Below are 20,987 nucleotides of genomic sequence, written 5' to 3'. Positions count from 1 at the left end.
CTATAAAGGTTCCTAAAACTTAGACACCAAAAAACCTGTACACTATGCCATTAGTCTATGAGGGCAAATTTCCAGACCAAATTGCGCGCCAAGATTTAGGCTGATCCATTTATGTAGGCGTAAATGTGTGGGCCTAAATGTGGCATCCTGCACATGCAATTGACAGTCTGCTATAAGTTGTGTACATTCCTTGGTAAAACACTCATGGCCGCCTATGTCGTTCCCATGTAACCCCTCCCCCCCCCCTCCCAGCAGTTACATGCTAAAACAATCTTAGGGCCCAATACTCAGCCACTGGCTGACTGCTGCCAGGATATAAACCTGAAAATTCAGTGCCAGGCTATGTCCGGGCACCTACGTTGAATTTCAGAATTCTGGAGCCAGTTAAGTACGATAGTCAGCTCTTAACCAGCTATGGGTTATCGCATAAGGACTTCCTTTATGTGGTCCTATTTATGCAATTAACTTGGCCCACTTAAGTGCTCCAATATTTAGCACTTAAGTGGGCCAAGTTAATTGCATAAACTTAACTGGCCAACTGCCAAATCCACTTCGGGATGCTCCCAAAATAGCCAGTTTTCAATTCAGCGCTAACTGATTAGTGGTGAGTCCCAAACAAGTGATTTCACCGGCTGGGAGCCATTTCTGGTTGGTTAAATCACACTGCATATTAACCCCTTTGACAGCAAGTTACAGAATAATGCTTACCTGCCATCTTACCCCTGTAGCATGGAAGGTATGTGCCGAATAGAATGAAAGAGGACAGTGTGGGATTTTTATTGTGCTGGCTGGTTTTAACATGCAGTAGCCATTAGCATAAGTCCACGCTAACACCCATGCTAACTGCTCACACGATTTACTAAACATGCCATTCAATGAATAAGTAAATAATTTAGAGGGGCTTGGGGCCATAAAAAAAACAGTCCATCCATACCTTATCCCCTAATAGAAATGTCTGCATTAGGTGTTTAATCAGCGCGTTATTTCCAGCAAAAAAGGTGCCGGTACTCAAATGCCAGGCCACCCTTCAGAGATGGGGGTGATCCAGGGGCGTAGCCAGACAACAGATTTTGGGTGGGCCTAGGCAAGAATTGGGTGGGTACCAAGTGTTCTACCCCCCCTCCCAAAAAAAAAAATTATCTCAGCTGGTGGGAAAACGCTTCTTTCTACCTTGGCAGCAGGCATGCACTGAAAACTGAGCATTCACAGGTGTCGTGGAGAGTAGCGTTTTCGTTACCATCAGGGGAAAATCTTCAGCTGGCGGAGCTTGAGATTCCCTCCAGTTATCACTAAACATGTGCTACTGTTGGGTGGGCCTGAGCCATAAATAGGTGGACCCTGGCACACCCAAGCCCACCTGTGGCTACACCACTGGGGTGATCACCCACCCCACAATAACCAGGACCCCTGCAACCAGTCACAGAATCTATCACAAGGCAGAGTTGGTGTCTAGAGCCTGAGCTCTTTCATTAAAACTTGAAGACCATGGCTCAATTTTAGCAGACAATGGAAAAGGTGCCGGTACTCAGTACCCCCAAGTACCCCCTCAAAAAAAGCCCTATGTTTAATGTAGTAATTAGCACACGCTAACAGTTAATGTGCTGCATTAACCTAATACAGTACCATTCAAAATTATGCTAACACCTAATGCAACTTAGTAAATAGGCCCCTAGTTGCACAAAGTCATGGTCCTCGTACTACTACCTCCCCGCTCTCCATTGCACTCCCTGCATCTGAGAAAGATGTATTCACCACTGGGGAGGAGGAGGAGGAGGAACTGCCACATACACATAGACACATATTTTCAAAGCACTTAGCTTACAAAGTTCCATAAGTACATAAGTAATGCCATATTGGGAAAAGACCAAAGGTCCATCGAGTCCAGCATCCTGTGTCCGACAGCGGCCAATCCAGGTCAAGAGCACCTGGCAAGCTACCCAGACGTACAAACATTTTATACATGTTATTCCCGAAATTGTGGATTTTTCCCAAGTCCATTTAGTAGCGGTCTATGGACTTGTCCTTTAGGAAACCGTCCAACCCCTTTTTAAACTCTGCCAAGCTAACCGCCATTCCTAAGTTCTCCAGCAACAAATTCCAGAGTTTAATTATGCGTTACCGTCCAACCCCTTTTTAAACTCTGCCAAGCTAACCGCCTTCACTACGTTCTCCAGCAACGAATTCCAGAGTTTAATTATGCGTTGGGTGAAGAAAGATTTTCTCCTATTTGTTTTAAATTTACTACACTGTAGTTTCGTCACATGCCCCCTAGTCCTAGTATTTTTGGAAAGTGTGAACAGACGCTTCATATCCACCTGTTCCACTCCACTCATTATTTTATATACCTCTATCATGTCTCCCCTCAGCCTATGGAACTTTGTAATTCTAAGTGCTTTGAAAATGGGCCCCATCATAACAGAGCAGATGATGGCAGATAAAAGACCTATGTGCTGTCCATCCAGTCTGCCTATCAAGATAAACTCATGAAGCATATGATCTCATTTTGTCTCCACCCAGCTGTTTGCCGATTGTTTCATCCTAAGGGGAGATAAAAAGGATCCTAATTTGTAAGGAAAGGGATACATCTGAAAGATGGGGCAAAAACAATCTAAAGGGAAAGGAAAAGAGGAACCTTAAAGGGTGAGAGCAGAAAGAAACATGAGGCCAGTAGTGGGATAAAAGCCTAAAAGGAATAAAAAGGAATCTGGACGCGGAAAATGGGGGAGATAAAATGCTTGGAGTAATAGAAGACAGAGAAAGATGGAACGGAAAGGAAACTGATATTTATGAAGACTGGGAAGGTGGTAATAGAGGAGGGAAACAATTGTATTTTTATTTGTTGCATTTGTACCCCACATTTTCCCACCTATTTGCAGGCTCAATGTGGCTTACATAGTATCTGAGAGGTGTTTGCAGACTCCGGTGTAAACAAATACAGATAGCAACATTCCATGCAGAACCTCAAATAGTAGCAACATTCCATGTAGAACCTCAAATAGTAGCAACATTCCATGTAGAATCTCAAATAGTAGCAACATTCCATGCAGAACCTCAAATAGTAGCAACATTCCATGCAGAACCTCAAATAGTAGCAACATTCCATGTAGAACCTCAAATAGTAGCAACATTCCATGTAGAACCTCAAATAGTAGCAACATTCCATGTAGAATCTCAGATTTATTTATTTGTTACATTTGTATCCCACATTTTCCCACCTATTTGCAGGCTCAATGTGGCTTACATAGTACCGTCAAAGGCGTTTGCCCAGTCCGGTGGATAACAAATACAAAGTTGTATAGTGATCGTATGAGGTATAAGTGGAGGGTCGGAATGGATGAAGATTGCGTGATGTCCAGTTCGATCATAGTCATGCTGTGTTGGTAGGTAAGGAGGGTTACTTGGGGTCGTTGGGGTAGGCCTTTTTGAAGAGGTTGGTTTTTAGTGATTTCCTGAAGTTCAAGTGGTCGTGGATTGTTTTCACAGCTTTTGGGAGCCCATTCCATAGTTGTGCGCTTATGTAGGAGAAGCCGGCTGCGTAAGTTGTTTTGTATTTCAGTCCTTTGCAATTTGGGTAGTGTAGGTTTAGGTAGGATCTTGACGATCTGACTATGTGATGGAAAGAGAAAGAACCAGGCAAACCCATTAAAGGGCCCGACCACAACCGGGCTGAAGGCCAGCGAAGACAGAAGTGTGGGGGAGGGTACAGGGAGGGCCAGCTAGAGAGCAGAGGTAGTAGTGGGAGGGAAACAAGGGATAGCAAGGGGAGGGGGCAGGAAAGAAGGGGAGGAGCAAGGGAGGAGGAGAAAGGAATTCGAACTGCACAGGAAGTCCTTTTGAATTTGGAGGCAGGAAAGTTATCAAGTTGATGCAAATGGTAGGCATGTGAGCAGCCTTGTTATAAGGAAACAACGTGTATACAGCTTGTCTCCTGGCTTCGACGGCCGGGAGGCCTAGAACATCATTTTGTAAATGTGGTAGGTGCCTCCTTGAACGGGAGACACCAAGTGACGTCGGGTGCTTGAAAACAGCACAGGGGGCCACAGGGGCTTGGTACGGCTTGGCCTGTGGCCTAGAATATGCAACTACGTGTAGAAGCTGTGTACCAGGGTAGAAATGCATGCTGGCATAATGATTATTAGAAGATGTAATTTGTTTAAGTTGTAACAATTTTGATGTTCCTGGCTGCGGCCAAAATAAATTCAATTCTATCGAAGAAACGGCTTGTAGTGTGGTATTGAAGGGGGCGGGGATTGATACATCTGAGTGTGTGCCGAATGCCCGAGTTGTGGGAAAAATAAGTACAAGGTAAGCAGAAGACCGGAAATCTGACAGGGAAAATTGGAGTGCCCAAAAGCAGGATGAGTAAAGCCACGATTTATTTTATTCAGTTTTAAACCCAGGCAGTAGGGAGGATGACGGTCACTGTAGAGGCAGCCCTAGCTGACGGAAGATTGACCCGGTCTAAACATCTTGTACTGATTCAAACCCTACAAGAGGTAAGCGGAAACCCAGAACTGAATAGCCTCATGCCAAAGCTTCCAAAATATTTAAGTGAAGGGTGAGCGAATGGATGCTATCATCATTTCTATAGATCCGCTAAGATATATGCAGATGACATTAACCATCCAATATATGGTACATCGGGTACTTTATTCTGCTGTACTAGCAAGGTCTAGAGAGAGCACTCAGGAACGTGGTAAAACCGAAGCACTCAGCATGTGGCACTGTGATACAATAAAGCTGCTTCATTACTGTCATGAGGCTATAATTTCTAAATTAATGCACATACAAAAATACCTGCAGTATAAATTCAGAGTGTTCTACATGTCAATTCACAGGGTTATAATATGCTAATCAAACAGCAAAGCAATCCTGGCCACGCTAGCTAACTTATAGCAGATCTTCCAAGTCTATAAAAGTATATCACGTCTGAAAGCAATACTCAAAATGCATTCAAAATAGGAACCTGCACATCGCCTTCCCCCCTCCCCCCTTCTTAACAAAAAGAACTTGCAGCTTATCACTTGCTTGCAAAACCATCACCAGTAATGATGATCATGGGCTAGCTTGGCAGCCCCACTGACAGTTCTTCTGTAGTGTCCAATAGGAGACCTGGGTTGATAACCGTCTGAGGCCTCTTTTCTTTAAGCTGGCTGAACGCAGAAGAGCCATTTAAGTGTCACTCACAGTATCTGTAGGACGGTGCGAGTCTAGCGACTCTTAGTGGCCAAACAGATGCATTGGAAGGGCCTCTGTGGAGAGAGACAGCCTTCTCCTTCCAAACTGAGGGGTTCTTATACAAAGCACTGGTAACATTGAACGCTAAATTTGGACTATCACCAGCCGCAGTACTTCCACCCTGAGCACGCGCCTTTTCCGGGGGAAAAAGAAAGCATCCAGAAATGGCTTGCATGGCGGTAATCAGGCATCACCGTGTGCTGCCCGGTTACCACCGGGTTACCGCGGGAGCGCTTATCACCACCTCAATGGGTAAGAGTTCTTTTACCGCATGGCCATGTTTTTCTGGAGGCTCTTTACCCGCTGCGGTAAAAAGGGCCCTGGGGTGCGGGAAAAATGGCCCCCCACCACTAGTACAATGCTCTCCCCCCCAGTTTGGTAAAAGGACCCCTGAATGCAGTGCTTTAGAGATAGGCCGTAAAAGAAAATATCAGTGGGTGCATTCATGACGCTTGGGAAGGGAAGGGTGCGTCATCTTTCTTTCCCGAGCATTATTGGGGTAATTCTGTAAATTAGGCATTAACATGTATGCATGTTTTACGCATGTAAATGTTTACAGTACTAGCATGTATGCACATAGAGGGCGAGACAAAAAAAAAAGTAAACCCTAGAGTTTTTTTGCCATTTTCTCAGCAACCGCTTTGCAGTGGCGTAGCCAAGGGTGGGCCTGGGCACACCCAATTTGAGCTCGGGCCCACCCAGTAGCAGCACACCTATGATGTGGCTGGCAGGGATCCCCCAAGCCCCACCAACCGAAAACTCCCAACAACTGTCCCTCCTGCATACCTTGTAAATAGAAGATCTCGGCCTGCAGCGAGCAGCGACTGACCCATACTGTTCACACCAGCCCCACAGCCTCCCCTTTGATGTATTCCTGTCTATGTGGAAACAGGAAGTTGCATCAGAGAGAAGGCTGTGGAGCCAACATGAGCAGTGTGTATTAGTTGCTGTCGGTGAAAATCTGCTATTTAAAAGGTATGCAGGGAAGGGGGGATGTTTGAGAGACCATATCGCATGCAAGCGAGAGAGACCAAATCACTCGTGGGACAGGGTGGAGTTCTGTCCACCTATCTTGGACCCAGGCCCACCCAAAATTGGGTGTCTGTCTACGCCCCTGCTGCTCTGAATTTCAGCTAGAAATTTTACATACTTATTTAGTCATCATACTTAAGTATTATTATTAAACAACATTACCTTAAGCTATGGTAAGCTATGTTAATGTTACTGACCTAGTGATTTTTACACATTAAAAATGTTCGAGCTAAAACACAGGAAAATAACATCATTCAAATGATACAGTTAACAATCGCAGTCACTGGAAGTGCTCAAAGTGTCCAACCCCAACATTAACTCAGGCCTTCAGACGCTTTGGGAAGCTCTTAGCCTTGTAGATTGGTGCCTGTGGCAGGTTGGCCTACAGCATTTCCTTGAGTTCGCAATTTGCAGCTTTGGGTGGAGCTTGTGATAGGTCTCCAACACTGCTCTCCAGACAAAAGCCTACATAACTGTGACATCATTAACAGTAAGCTGCTGGTACCCAGTTTTTCTTTGGAAATAATGGTAGTTTTACAGTGCGTACATTTCTGAACGCACAACAATCGCTAAGTGGTCATGCTAAAAAGTCTGTAACTTCACCGTGTTTAAAGATAATCTCATTCCACTCAGCACATTAGGGGCGTAGTCAGACTTCAGCGGGAGGGGGGTCCAGAGCCTGAGGTGAGGGACACATTTTAGCCCCCCCCGGCACCACCGACCCCCCCCCCCCCCCGGCGCCATTGCCGACACCCCCTGCCGCCGCCAGCACCAGCACCAACAACAACAACTTTGACCCCCCCCCCCCCCCCCCCCGACGACAACCCTCTCGACCCCCCCTGCCCGCCCGTCGTTGCCTACCTTTGCTGGCGGGGGACCCCAACCCCCGCCAGCCAAGGTCCTCTTCTTCCTTCGTTCTGTTTCTGAGTCTGACGTCCTGCACGTACAACGTGCAGGACGTCAGACTCAGAAACAAAACAAAGGAAGAAGACTTCGGCTGGCGGGGGTTGGGGTCCCCCACCAGCAAAGGTAGCAGATGGTGACGATGGGTTGGCGGCGGGAGGGGGGGTTGAGAGGGTCGTTGGCAGGGGGGTGCAGGGCCAAAACTACGGGGACCCAGGCCCCCGTGGCCCCATAGTAGCTACGCCCCTGATAGACAGTAACACAAATAAAGCTGTAAAATTTCACTTTGAAATTCCAAGTGGTTGCTGACAAAAACAGCAAAATACTCTAGGGGGTTACTTTTTTTTTTTTGCCTCACCCTATATGTATGAATGCCACCACAGCACTATTCTGTGAATACCCACTTAACTGCCATACTGTGCATTTGCAGGGGGGCATAGACAGCAGGGCTGCCAAGAGGGGGGCAGAGTGGGCAAAATTCCCCATGCCTGGCCTCCAAGGAGGAGTCCCAGCTCCAGCAAGCTTCTTCCTGCCTGCCTGCTTCCGGGTCTGTCTCTCTCCTGCTGCTCCTGTGTGCCAGGACCTGGATGATTCTATTGCTGCAATAACCCAAGTGACCAGGTTATTGCATTAAGGCAATCATCCAGGTCCCGGCACACAGGAAAAGGTGAGAGACCGAGGGAGGAGCAGTCAAACACCGGAAGGTAAGGGGGCGGGCAGGGGCAATAGCGACTTGAGTGGGAGGGGGAGACATGGTACAGCACGGCAGTGGCAGTGATCCAGGTCAGCGGCCCAGAAAGGGAGGGCACGGTCCTGCCCCGGGCTCGGCTGTGTCTCTCAGCAGCCCTGATAGACAGAACATAGGCAGGGCTGTCACTCATGTAACTTACAGAATACTGTAAGTTATGCCCATCTGTGCTGAACTTAGGTGCTCGCACCGACACCAGCACTATGGCTAGCATAAGGGTGAAAGCCTAAATATTAGGTATGTCTATATCTGGTTATCCTATTATTCTATAAAGGAAAGCTACTTGCTTTCCTTTATCCAACAGGCTCCTCCATGCGCCCTCTGGACGTCTATTTGGAAACACCCAATTACAGAATTTCCCCCTTTGAGTTTTGTTGTTTTCACAAAGCTCAGAAGGTCCAGCTGAAATATCTCATGGAATTACCAAATGACCGCTTATCAGCAGGAACATACACGGTCAGAATGAAACATCATACCTAGGGGGCTAACAGTTCTACCACCTCTTTTGTGCCGTGGAACGACACAACACCCACCTTTCTCCGATGATCTGGAAAATTCTGGTAACTCTAGCAACAAGGAAAAGATGGCTTAAACTAAAAGAAATAACTTGCAGTAGAAACTAGCAAATTGCCAGTTAAAATCATGAGTGCAAGGCACTGTCAAGATAAGCTGGTCTTCAAATGCCATTCACTCCCCAAGTCCTTTCAAATCCATCCTCTGAAAGGACACAATTAAGTGTTTAATCATCAGGTTAGCCCTTTTATCTCTAAGGACTGCAGGTGGCCTATTTTTAATCCAGCTGATTCTATTCAATGCTTAATCAATTAAGGAGACCTGAAGGTCACAAGTTATCAAGCATGACACAATGCTTTCACTTTGTGGCCCAATGAATTGAACAGCAGATCAACTGATCAATGAAGATAAATCAATGCACGCTTGAATGATCTACAGTATTTGGAAAATTACCTTGTTTTAGGGGAAGTGGTCAACCATTCTTCATGTTTTTCAAATGTTATTAAATAAGCTGCAATTTCCTGAAAGACAAAATTAACAGAGAAATAAAGAATATTAGCCCAGACCTTTGTGGCAAATGATACAACCCTGAAAAATTACATGAACTAGAAGGTTATCGATTGCATTCCACTGGCATAAAATCATTTTGATGACAGAATTATGTGGTATGGTTGATATAACTTTGGCCAGTTGAATGGGGTGGGGAGGCTTTCAGGCAGGTCACATTATTTGGTTCGTTTACTATCCTGGAAGAAGAAGGGTTCATAACTTCAAGTGGCTCTGAAATTAGAGAGTTGCCCAGGCGTTTTCGTTCTGATCTACACAGGCCTATTTTCATATGAAAAACAGGAGCATCGTAAGCAGAATGTATTAAGGTGCCAGCAGGAAAATCGGGCCTGAATTGGTTGGCAGTGCTGAATAATTCATTAGCCATTTAAGTGATGTCATACAGATATTAAAATGTCCCATTTCAGCCATGATTATAACCACATTAGGGGCCATGGCAAAAGTGATGCAAGACTAAACGAGTCAGCAACCATGAAGCACACACAGACATCAGAAGTACAAATATTATACACTACCAAATGTCATTGGGGGGCTGGGAATTTGAGTTTATGAGCTCATAACCAGTTAGTAATTACATCCACACAGTTGTTCAGGCTGTTAAGAGGCTGTGACTCAATTGGCTCAACAGACATCGCAAGTTGGATATCAATCTGCATACAGGAAGGCTAAGACCCCAGAGCTCAGAATGAGAGGGGGGAAAGAAGCACTGGGGGTCTCAGTTGGCAGGGGGAAGAAAGCTGATTAAAGCCTCATTCAACTCCACCTACAAGGTGCACCAGTTTAGGAAAAAGAAGAACCAAATCAAGGCTGATCCAGGTAGGTCAATGTCCTGAACCTAGTAGTCAGAGAATAATTGTCAATCAAGTCAAAGGCCATACTCATATCGATCAGGACAGAAAAACCTCCTAACCACCATCAAGAATAGAGGTATCTCAATGACCAAGGCCACCATGCTATGGTGAAGGAAGAAGCTGGATTGTTTGGAATAAAGGATATTGGAGTTTTCAACGAGATAGGGGTTGACATGCTACAACTTTCTTAATGACTTTAGAAATATATGGCAAGTTTGAGACTGGTTAGTACTGGTGATAGGAAAGAACAAAGGGATTGAGGGTACACTTTTAAAGGGTAAATTCTTGCTCCCTTCCATAGATTTAAGACTGTCCCTTTAGAAAGACTGGTATGAACCATAGCAATGTGTGAGGGAGTGACTGGTATACAGCAGGGTTTCCTTAAGGATATTCCCTCACTGAAGTTGGGACGGAGCTACCTTAAGGCAGAGAATAGCTCAGTTAATCTGTCTGGCCAGGAGGGTGGCACTTAAGCAGAGAGCAGGGAATTAAAAGCTCTCTGGCAGACTATATCAAGGAGGACCCATGTGAAGAAGTCTCCAAGGGAGCATCCCTGAGTAAGGACTTCCCAGCATAGGCAGAGAGAAGGCTAGAGTATTTGAGGGAAGTGCCAGGGAAGAGGATTAGCCTGAGCCTAAGTCTTTCCCTGGGGTGGGGAAAGCGTGTGTTCAACTTAGTCTCCAGGAGTTAATTATACATGTAAGGAAGATTGCCAAGGTAGGAGATAATCTTGAAGTATATCCAGAGAGTACCTGATTTTGGTCTCTGCTCAGACAGGGCCCAAGATGGTATTAGGAGCATTCATGTTTGGGCCTAGCTAGGATCCTACCCTGTTAAGAGTATTTTTTGTGACTATATTGAGAGAAAGAGAGAGAGACTCTAATTAAAAGGACTGAGTCTGTGAAGTAGCATTGCTAATTACTGTCCCTTTGTACCTGCAACATGTGTATGTATGTGCCACACTTGTGTGAGGTCCTACAGCCAGACAAGTATATAACGATAAAGCTTAAGAGTAAGATTCTTTACTAACTGAGCTGGAAATGGACCTCCAGGTAAACCAGAGCATTTTATAGAGCTTAGGATCCCTTCAAGCCTGCAATAATTAGGGGATTAAAGGCTTAAAAGGAGGCTGACTGCCCATAGAGAAGGATTGGGCTTGGAGATGAAGTCTCATGGTTCTCAGCTAGGGCGTCTGAAATTTCAGCAGAGGAGATTCCCCTGGTCTCAAAAATCCCAGGTGAAAAGACAGGCTTCAATATTGCACGATTTGGAGTGGAGGAGTAGCCTAATAGCTAGAGCAGCAGGTTAAGAACAGGGGAGCCCAGTTCAGAGCCTACTGTGACTCCTTGTGACCTTGGCCAAGTCACTTAACACTCCATTGCCTCAAGTACTTAGGGCTCCTTTTACTAAGCAGCAGTAAGCCCAATGCGAGCTTACTGCTCGCTATACAGGAAGTACCGCCAGGCTACCGCAGCAGCCTGGCAGTACTTCCCACCCCTACCGCGCCGCCATTTCCGGTGCTACAAAAATTTATTTTTGTAGCACCAGAGGGTACCCGGCGATAATCTGGCAGTGTCATGTGCTGCCTGGTTACCGCCAGGCTAATGAAGGAGCCCTTCCCATCACCTCAGTGGGTGGTGGTAAGGGCTTCCCCCCAAGATGGCCGCAAGGGCTTCCACCCAAGATGGCCGCATGGCAAGTGCTTCACTTGCTGCCCGGCCATTTCCTGTCAAAAAGCGAGACTTCCCTTTTACCAGCTGCAGTAAAAGGGAGCCTCGGCACGTGTGTAAAACTCACACCGATACCAGCGCCGGCCACTTTTTGCCGCAGCTTGGTAAAAGGGGCCCTTAGACTAGGAGCCTATTAGGGACAGAGAAAATACCTACTGTACTGAATGTAATCCTTCTTGGAAAATGAGCATGAGCTAAATGCATAAAATAAATAAGTAATGTATAGCTGGGCTGGCCAAACCTGTTGTCATGATCATGCACACAGCTGGGGTTTTCAGTTCTCCACACTAAATATGCATGAAGAGGGTAATTTTGTAAGGGGGCGTGAACTTTGCGGTAAAGTACATGCCCCACTTGGACATGACCGCTTACAAAATACCAACTGGCACAAAAGTACATCATTTCAAACGATGTCACATATATTGCTAGTGGGTTATACACAGGGTTGAGTTTAGGAGGAGCCAATGGGGCACACAAGTACAGATGTAGCTTAAATCATATAATAATTTATGTACATGCTTGAAAAATATTGGCCTGGACATTTATCCTTATGCTAGCATTTTATAAAGAGAAGTAGACACTTGTCTTTATAAAACAGTGTCAACATCAGAGACTTAATACTCTACATCGTTATGATATTTACATATGAAAATTATAAAGGCTTCTGAAATAAGAGCCAAAGTGTGTTCATCATCAGTGATCTTCAGAATGCTTCCATGAGGTTCCATTCCAAAACCATGAACAAAAGCTACATTTATCAGAGTCACCGTCAATGCAATTTGGATCCCTGGTGGGGCCAATTTCACAGTAAGAGCTGCAGTGTTCCTGCCCCTTGTATAAGCTATGAGAGGTTCTTTGGTAAAAAATCATAATAAAACAGCCATGTGGTCTGAGGTTAAGAATCAAATATGAAGGTTCTAGAATTCCACTCTATAGTTCTGAAAACTATTTTGGCAACTGAGAAAATGAACTTTGTGTTCTGCAACTCCAAACCAGATGCCCAATGGGTCAGCTCCCCTAGCTAAGACATATGAACATTACAGGGGCAATTTTGAAACCTCACAGGGATCTTGTAGGCCTGTGAGTACATCTTAACACCATTTCCCTTTGAAAATTTAGAGCAGGGGTTCTCAACCCAATCCTGGGGACATACTTAGCCGGTCAGGGTTTCAAGATACTCACAATGAATATGCATGTGATCGATTTGCATGCAATCGAGGTAGGGCATGCAAATGTATCTCATGCATATTCATAAGTACATAAGTAATGCCACACTGGGAAAAGACCAAGGGCCCATCGAACCCAGCATCCTGTCCACGACAGCGGCCAATCCAGGCCAAGGGCACCTGGCGAGCTTCCCAAACGTACAAACATTCTACACATGTTATTCCTGGAAGTGTGGATTTTGCCCAAGTCCATTTAGTAGTGGTTTATGGACTTGTCCTTTAGGAAACCGTCATTGTGAGTATCCTGAAAACCTGGCTGGTTAGGTGTGTCCAAAAGGACAAGGTTCAGACCCCCTGATCTAGAGGGTAGCCATATATACCACAGACTTTGCACCTGCTTTGCAGCAGGGACAAAATCTAAGGCTGAAAACATGCACTTGGGTAACACGGGGACAAGTTTCATTTTCCAATCCCCATGTACTGTTGGCCAGCTCTGCTCCTCCCTAGACACATCCTTTCATTGTAGGTGACAGTATGCATTCTTTTACTTGATGAGAGGGAAGCCAAGTTTCCGCCCCATTATACCCGAGTTACCCGGTCAAAATTTTCAGATTGTTGTTCTCTGTACACAATATTTTATGCTTTGTTTATATTTTGTGAACGGCCTAGTTTTTTTTAAGCGGTATAGACGTTCGGAAAATAAATAAATAAATAAATAAATAAATAAATAAATATGACTCATTTTCTTCCCCGTTACTGCAATTTGCACCAACTGAGTTTAAAAAAACAAGATATTAAAGGAAAGAAAAGCAGCATTCCTCCAAAAGGAACAACCTCTACTTTTTTTTTACCGTAGACACCTCTTGTGATCTCTTAAGACACGGAGCTACATTTCAGCACAAAACGGCAATGTCAGCAAACTCGGAGAAAGAGATGGAGCAAATTTCAACACCTGAAGGTAAATTAAATATTTATAAACAAAAACAACATCATTGCAGATGGAATTACTGATTTATTAATAATTTCCATAAAAAGCCAGTGGGCAACATCAACCTAAGTCATCTCCCTGGCTCTCAGGCATGATTCAGCCCATTACTTCCAGATCTGGCCTAGGATCATCTGATTTGCTAGCAGTAAATTGGCAGCGTCTAAGTTAAATTAAGATGGTGCTGGTATGTGTTTTTCATGAGCTCTCTATTACTCCAACTAGGAAATCATTTTCTCTAAGACAGGGAAACCGAATGCTCAGATATTAAGACATGGAGATGGCAGAATAGTCAGGAAATAGATGAAAGATGACAAAATATTGTGATGCGCCAACATTTATCATTGCTTGGGTCAGATTAAAATTGCCACTTTTGTGGTAAGACATAAAATGAACTTCCAGGGTGTCTACAGGCAATTCTGCTGTGTCTTTTCCTCATAATTTCCTCAGTTAACTCGATAAAAGGTACCTTTTGTACTTTGCATCCAGTTTCTATTGTGCAGTTGCAAAGATCATGATATGTTGTGTCTCAACCGATATCAGACTCGAATACTTTTTGCCAGTGATGTCAGCTAATTGTATAATGGTGTCTGACCCTTCCTCATTCCTCACCTCCCACATTTTGTATTCTTTTAACCCCACAGTAACTAGGTATGTAAAGTGTTATTTTAACCAAAAACTTCAGTAGACATATATATTTACTAGTAAAAAGGCCCGTTTCTGACACAAATGAAATGGACGCTAGCAAGGTTTTCCTCGGAGTGTGTGTGTGTGAGAGTGACTGTGTGACAGAGAGAGAGTGAGACTGGGTACGAGTGTGTCTGTGTGACAGAAAGAGAGTGAGACTGGGTGCGAGTGTGTCTGTGAGAGAGAGAGTGAGACTGGGTGCGAGTGTGTCTGTGAGAGAGAGAGTGAGACTGGGTGCAAGTGTGTCTGTGAGAGAAAGAGTGAGACTGGGTGCGAGTGTGTCTGTGAGAGAGAGAAAGTGTGTGTGTGTGTGTGTGTGTGTGTGTGTGTGTGTGTGTGTGTGAATGAGAGTGTGTGCCAGGGGCCCCCCTTCCTTCCCCCCTCCCTCCCACCCCCTCTCTCCCAGTTCCAGGGTTGTCCCCCACCTCCCTCCCTCCCAGTTCCAGGATCGTTCCCTCCCTCCCTTCCTCCGACTTTCAAGGTTGTCCCCTCCCTCCCAACCTCTGACTTTCAGAGTCATCCCCTCCCTCCCTCCGACTTTCAGGATCCCTCCCTGCCGCCCTCCGAGTTTCAGGGTCCCTCCCTCCCTGCCTCCCTCCGAGTTTCAGGGTCCCTGCCTCCCTCCGAGTTTCAGGGTCCCTCCCTGCCTCCCTCCTAGTTTCAGGGTCCCTCCCTCCCTCTGAGTTTCAGGGTCCCTCCCTCCCTCTGAGTTTCAAGCTCCCTCCTGAGGAGTCGTGGCGGCTGCCCACACACCCTCCCATGGGGCCCGGAGGGGCAGCCGCAGCCGTTGCCTGCTTTCCTCCTCTTTCGCACTGCTCGGACTCCTGAGGTCCCCCCCTTCCCCGCGCAGGAACGTGCAAGCACACCTGCACGCCGGCTCGGCACAACAGCACGCTCTCCATGGCTCTGCCCCCTCCGCTCATGGCCAAGGAGGACTCCGACCTTTCTTTCCCTGCCATTGGTTGCGACGCTCTCAGCTACTCCTCCCCTCAACGCTTCTGTTTGTCTTTGAAGCTCCGCCCCTGTGCCCTGCCCCTTTTGCCCCTCCTCCTCCGGCTCTGGCGTTCTACGTGACATCAGCCTGATCTACGGAGCCTAGCACGGACACAGGTAGCCACGGACAAAGGCAGCAAGATAGAATGTTGGAGGTGAGAATTATTATATAGGATTTCACTTGCATTTATTAAATACCAGTCCTGAATGAGATTGTATAAAAATCAAGGCAAAATGATATTATGAAAACACCAATATAAGAATAAAATATTAGTCTAAGGGGCCTTTCTAGGAAAAGGTGTTACATTTGGGCTTAACATGCTATAAAGCACTGGATTTTAACACATGGAAAGCCCAAAACTAAAGTTACATCAAGAAGGGAAGATCCTTTATTTGTTATTGCAAGTTGTACGCTACATTCGGATTAAGGTGCGGTACCCGCTCCCAGTTAACACAGAAGCACTGAGGCGGTAAGTGGTCCCACATTAAGGGACCACATGAAGGCTTACTACTCGCTAAAAGGGAAGTACCATAGGGCTACCACAGCAGCCTAGCGGTAGTTTCCTCCCTCAGTGTGCGCCATTTCCAGAGCTGCAAAAATATTTCAATTTTTGTTGCCCGTGTACCCGGCGGTAATCGGGCAGTGCTGCGCACTACCCGGTGATTGTTGGGGTTAGCACAGGAGCCCTTACCCCCACCACAATGAGTGGCAGGCAGTGCTCTCCCCCCCCCCCCCCCCCCCCCCCCGAAGTGGTTCACTTGCCGCATGGCCATTTCTTTAAGAAAAGGGAAAACCTGCCCTTTACCTGCTGTGAGAAAAGTGGCCTCGGCACGCATCAAAAATATGCACCAATGCCAGCGCAGGCCCCCTTTTGTCGCAGCTTTGTAAAAGGACCCCTTAGTCTGCGATAGGCAATTAGGGCTAGATTCTATATATGGCACCAAAAAATTGGCGCTGAAAAAAAAGCACTATTCTACAAGCAGTGCGTAAAATTAGGCACAGTTTATAGAATAGCGCTTACACCTGGGAATCGTGCACGGACATTTGTACCAACTGAAATGCCTTCGTTAAATGGTTATCCCCATTATTCTATAAAAACACACATACATTTTAGGAATGATCCTATTATACCTATGACCCACCCATTTCTGCGCCCCTTTTCAGATCCTGCGCCTAAATTTACACACGTAAATGCAAATTAAATATGATTAGCGCCAATAATTGTTTGTTAAACAGCCAAATTATTGGTGCTAATTAGCTTATTTTTCAATCAAATTGTGCATACAAATTGGGTGCACGTGAAAGTTTTGGCAACTTTTATAGATTTATTTATTTAGATTTTGCTCACACCTTTTTCAGTAGTAGCTCAAGTTGACTTGCATTCAGGTACTCTGGATATTTCTCTGTCCCAGGAGGGCTCACAATCTAAGTTTGTACCAGAGGCAATGGAGTGTTAAGTGACTTGCCCAAGATCACATGGAGCAGCAGTGGAATTTGAATTGGCCACCTCTGGATGTCAAGACCAGTGCTCTAACCACTAGACCACTTCTCCACTCTAGGGGGTTAGTGTGCAGTAAGTGCAGTGCGCTAATTGCCAAACTCTCTCTGCCCATACCATGATCCCCTGAAAGAGAAATTCAAGAAAATTAAGGGGCCCTTTTACTAAAGGGTTGCCGTATGGCAACCTGGAACTACCGCCGGCCCAACACAGCCGACGGCGGTAGTTCTGCCTCCAGCGCATGCCATTTCCAGCTTTTAAAAAAATATATTGCTGGGGTGGCATGGGAGCCCTTACCACCACCCAACACGGGCTTACCAAACTCTAAATCGGGACTACTGCTAGCCCAACGTGGCCGCCGGTAGCAGTTCATCCCCAAGCGCATGCCGTTTCTGGGGGGATAAAGAAAACCCCTGGATATGTCTTACTTGGTGGTAACCTGGCAGTAATCAGGCATCAACGCGCGCTCTGCCCAGTTACCATCGGGTTACTGCAGGAGCCCTTATTGCCACCTCAATGGGTGGTGGTAAAGACTCCCTGTCGCATAGCCATAAGTGCATAAAGTATTGCCATACTGGGACAGACCAAAGTGCCATCAAGCCCAGCATCCTGTTTCCAACAGTGGCCAATCCAGGTCACAAGTACCTGGCAGAAACCTAAACAATAGCAACATTCCATGTAGAACCCCAAAGAGTAGCAAGATTCTAGAACTCTAAAGAACAGCAAGATCCCATGCAGAATTTCAAAGTGTAGCAACATTCCATTTAGAAACTTAAAGAGTAGCAAGATTCCATTCAGAATCCTAAGTACATAAGTGTTGTCATACTGGGAAAGACCAAAGGTCCATCAAGCCCAGCATCCTGTTTCCAACAGTGGCCAATCCAGGTCACAAATACCTGGCAAGATCCCCCAAAAAAGTATGAGCTTTCTTACCACCACATGGCCATGTTTGTCTGGGGGCTTTTTACACCCACTGTGGTAAAAAGGACCCTGGCACATAGGAAAAATAGCTCCCACTGCTAGCGCAGGGCCCTTTTTCCCGCAGCTTGGTAAAAAGACCCCTAAGGACCCCTAAGTACATAAAGTTTCTCACTGATATTCAAAGCAGTTGCTGAGAGGGGTTAGTTATTTTTTTGCCTCACCTTATACTTTTCCCTGCAATCCTGACTATACAACTAGCATATGCAAATTTGGAGGCAGCTTTTGGATCTGTCAACTTTGTAGGTCAGATTTTCAAAAGGAAATTCCACAGGGCATATTCATTTGCAAATTTGCCTGCAAGCCCACAGATATAAAGCATTCACAGGTCTGCAAGCTCCATGGGGAAAAGAAAACTTTACCCCCTTAATTGCTTTGATGTTACAGTTTTCTTAAGCTGTGGTTGCACTGGGATATAGGTTGTTCAGCCTAGTGAGGGCCAGATGATTCTAACAGAACCTTAGAAGCCCTGAAAGTCCTTGTGATTAAAACGTTACAGTTGCTACATAGTTCTAGTGACCAGGGCCGCCGAGAGACTAGGCCAGGCCTGGGGCAAGGGCGCCCTGCCTCCGCCCCCTCGCCGCTGCTGCCTCCCGTCGCTCCCCCCACCACTGCCGCCCCCTGTCACTCCCCCCACCACTGCCGCCCTCTGTCGCTTCCCCCGCCACTGCAGTCCCCGGTCTCACCTGCCTGCCTCCACGGCTCCGGGCCCCCTGCATTCGAAGCAGCAGTCACAGATCTCCTCTCTTCTGACCTTCCCTCCCTGCGTCCCACCCTTGTCTGATTTAAGTTCCAGTTTCCGCGAGGGCGGGACACAGGGAGGGAAGGCCAGAAGAGAGGAAATCTGCGACTGCCGCTTCGAATGCAAGGGGCCCGGAGCCAAGGAGGCAGGTAGGTGAGACCGGGGACTGCAGCGCCGGCGGCCTGACCCTGGCGCAGGGCTCCCCTTGGAGGCCCGGGTCCAGGGAATTTTGCCCCCCCCCCCCCCGCCCCCCCTCCCCCTCTCGGCGGCCCTGCTAGTGACTGTAGAAAAATGCTGTATTGAAATTTGACACCTTTTCTCTATAACTAGCATGAACAAATTATAGGCTGGATAATTCTGCAGGTGTATTATAAACTATGTACTACAGAGTTGCTTCTAGTCATCCTCCTAGATGGAATTGCTGGCATTTGAAAAACAAAGTTCTACACTATGTTACTATGTTACAATTAGACTGGTTAAAACCAATTTTACATATAAAAACAATATACATTTAAACAGTGGGGAGCTGTAAATTCATTATAGCTTTCTTGTCAGTCTTGATTTCACATAACACACAATTCTCTCTCTCCATCTCTCTTCCAGTCAGCCACATTGAGCTAATTATAGTTCAGGACACTTCTACCCACAAAAGACAAAAAAAAATAAAATCACACACACACATTAGAAAAACACAGGATGGTGTGTGTGTGTGGGGGGGGGGGGGGGGGGGGGAGGTGTCAGAGAAAACAAATTGTAAAAACTTGAGTGGAATTCTGCAAACAATTTGCATGTATCGTTAAAGTGTCTTATTACTGAATGTGTCCATTATTTCCCTAATTATTATTGCACGTTAAATAAAATGAGTTCCACTTCCATCAACTTGTTTCTTTATCAAGCAGGATTTCGATGCCATTTCTGTACTTTTCTTTTTTCCAAAACATATATTTCTAATAAACACAGAAAAAAACATTTGCTTGCTTGCTTTCTTTGCAGATATGTATTTATACCAGTGCTGGTCAATCCTTTTATGGTCATGACCCCTTAATAGTGGCCACATAAAACTGTGTGAACCTGCAGGGGTGTAAAATAAGCAGAGCCCTATGGAGACCCCACCCAAGTTGTGATCCCAAATCTGAGTTTTGTGAACCCATATGGGGTCGCAAACCACAGTTTGTGAAGTTTCAATTTCTACTCTGCTTTAAGCCCAGTTTTTCAATGGATACAGAAAGTTAGATGGTAACAATGGAGGAGTGGCCTAGTGGTTAGGGTGGTGGACTTTGATCCTGAGGAACTGAGTTCGATTCCCACTTCAGGCAGCTCCTTGTGACTCTGGACAAGTCACTTAACCCTCCATTGCCCCATGTAAGCCGCATTGAGCCTGCCATGAGTGGGAAAGCGCGGGGTACAAATGTAACAAAAATTTAAAAAAATAAATAAATTAAAGGTAGATACTAACTTGTAGGCAGTTGTCTAGGGCTCAAGCATTCAGGGGGTCCCATATAGGGTCACATTAAGGCTAAGGGGTAACAGATGTAACATGGCCCAAGGCCAGGGTACTGTCCAGACTGAAGGCATTCTTAACTCATCACTAGACACAATGGAACGAACACCTTTTTGACATCACGGCATGAACTGGTTATGTTAAATGTATTTATTTATTTCTTGCATTTGTATTCCACATTTTCCCACCCATTTGCAGGCTCATTGTGGCTTACATTGTTCCGTCATGGCTATCGCCATTCCAGAGAAAAAGATACAATTGTAATTACATACAGAACATGGGAGACTTGGAGGCATATTTTCAAAGCACTTAGCCTTCCAAAGTTCCATAAGTTTCTATGGAACTTTGGAAGGCTAAGTGCTTTGAAAATATGCCCGATAGTGGAATTAAGCAATCAGGTATAAAGAGATCACATTCGAAATAACAGATCAAGCTGTAATATGCTAAAGTTCATATGATGGATTGTTGTGGTATGCTCTGTTGAAGAGGTAGGTCTTCAGTGATTTCCGAAAGTTGATTAGGTCGCGCATTTTTTTCACGTCAAGTGGTAGTGCATTCCAGAACTGCGTGCTTACGTAGGACAAGCTGGATGCATGTGTTAATTAGTATTTTACTCCTTTGCAGCTGGGGGAAGTGGAGATTCAGGAATGTGCGTGCTGATCTTTTAGTGTTCCTGGGTGGTAGGTCTATGAGGTCTGACATGTAGACCGGGGCATCTCCGTAAATGATTTTATGAACCAAGGTGCAAACCTTGAACGTAATACGTTCTTTGAGTGGGAGCCAGTGTAGTTTTTCTGTTAGGGGTTTGGCACTTTCGTATTTTGGTTTACCAAATATGAGTCTGGCTGCAGTGT

At 45.7% G+C, this 20,987-nt stretch overlaps 1 protein-coding gene across 1 annotated transcript in view; it reads right to left on the bottom strand.

Moving 5' to 3' along the window:
• CAMTA1 (calmodulin binding transcription activator 1) overlaps nucleotides 1-20,987 on the bottom strand; it is a 2,140,984-nt gene that overhangs the window by 1,694,085 nt on the left and 425,912 nt on the right. The window contains exon 3 of the mRNA XM_030186102.1: nucleotides 8,888-8,955. Within this exon, the coding sequence (XP_030041962.1) occupies nucleotides 8,888-8,955 (68 nt within the window). The remainder of the gene's footprint in view (nucleotides 1-8,887; nucleotides 8,956-20,987) is intronic.

This window comes from Microcaecilia unicolor, chromosome 13 (genome assembly GCF_901765095.1).
Source record: "Microcaecilia unicolor chromosome 13, aMicUni1.1, whole genome shotgun sequence".
NCBI classification, from domain to species: Eukaryota; Metazoa; Chordata; class Amphibia; order Gymnophiona; family Siphonopidae; genus Microcaecilia; species Microcaecilia unicolor.
This window is presented reverse-complemented; position numbering and strand designations above follow the sequence as displayed.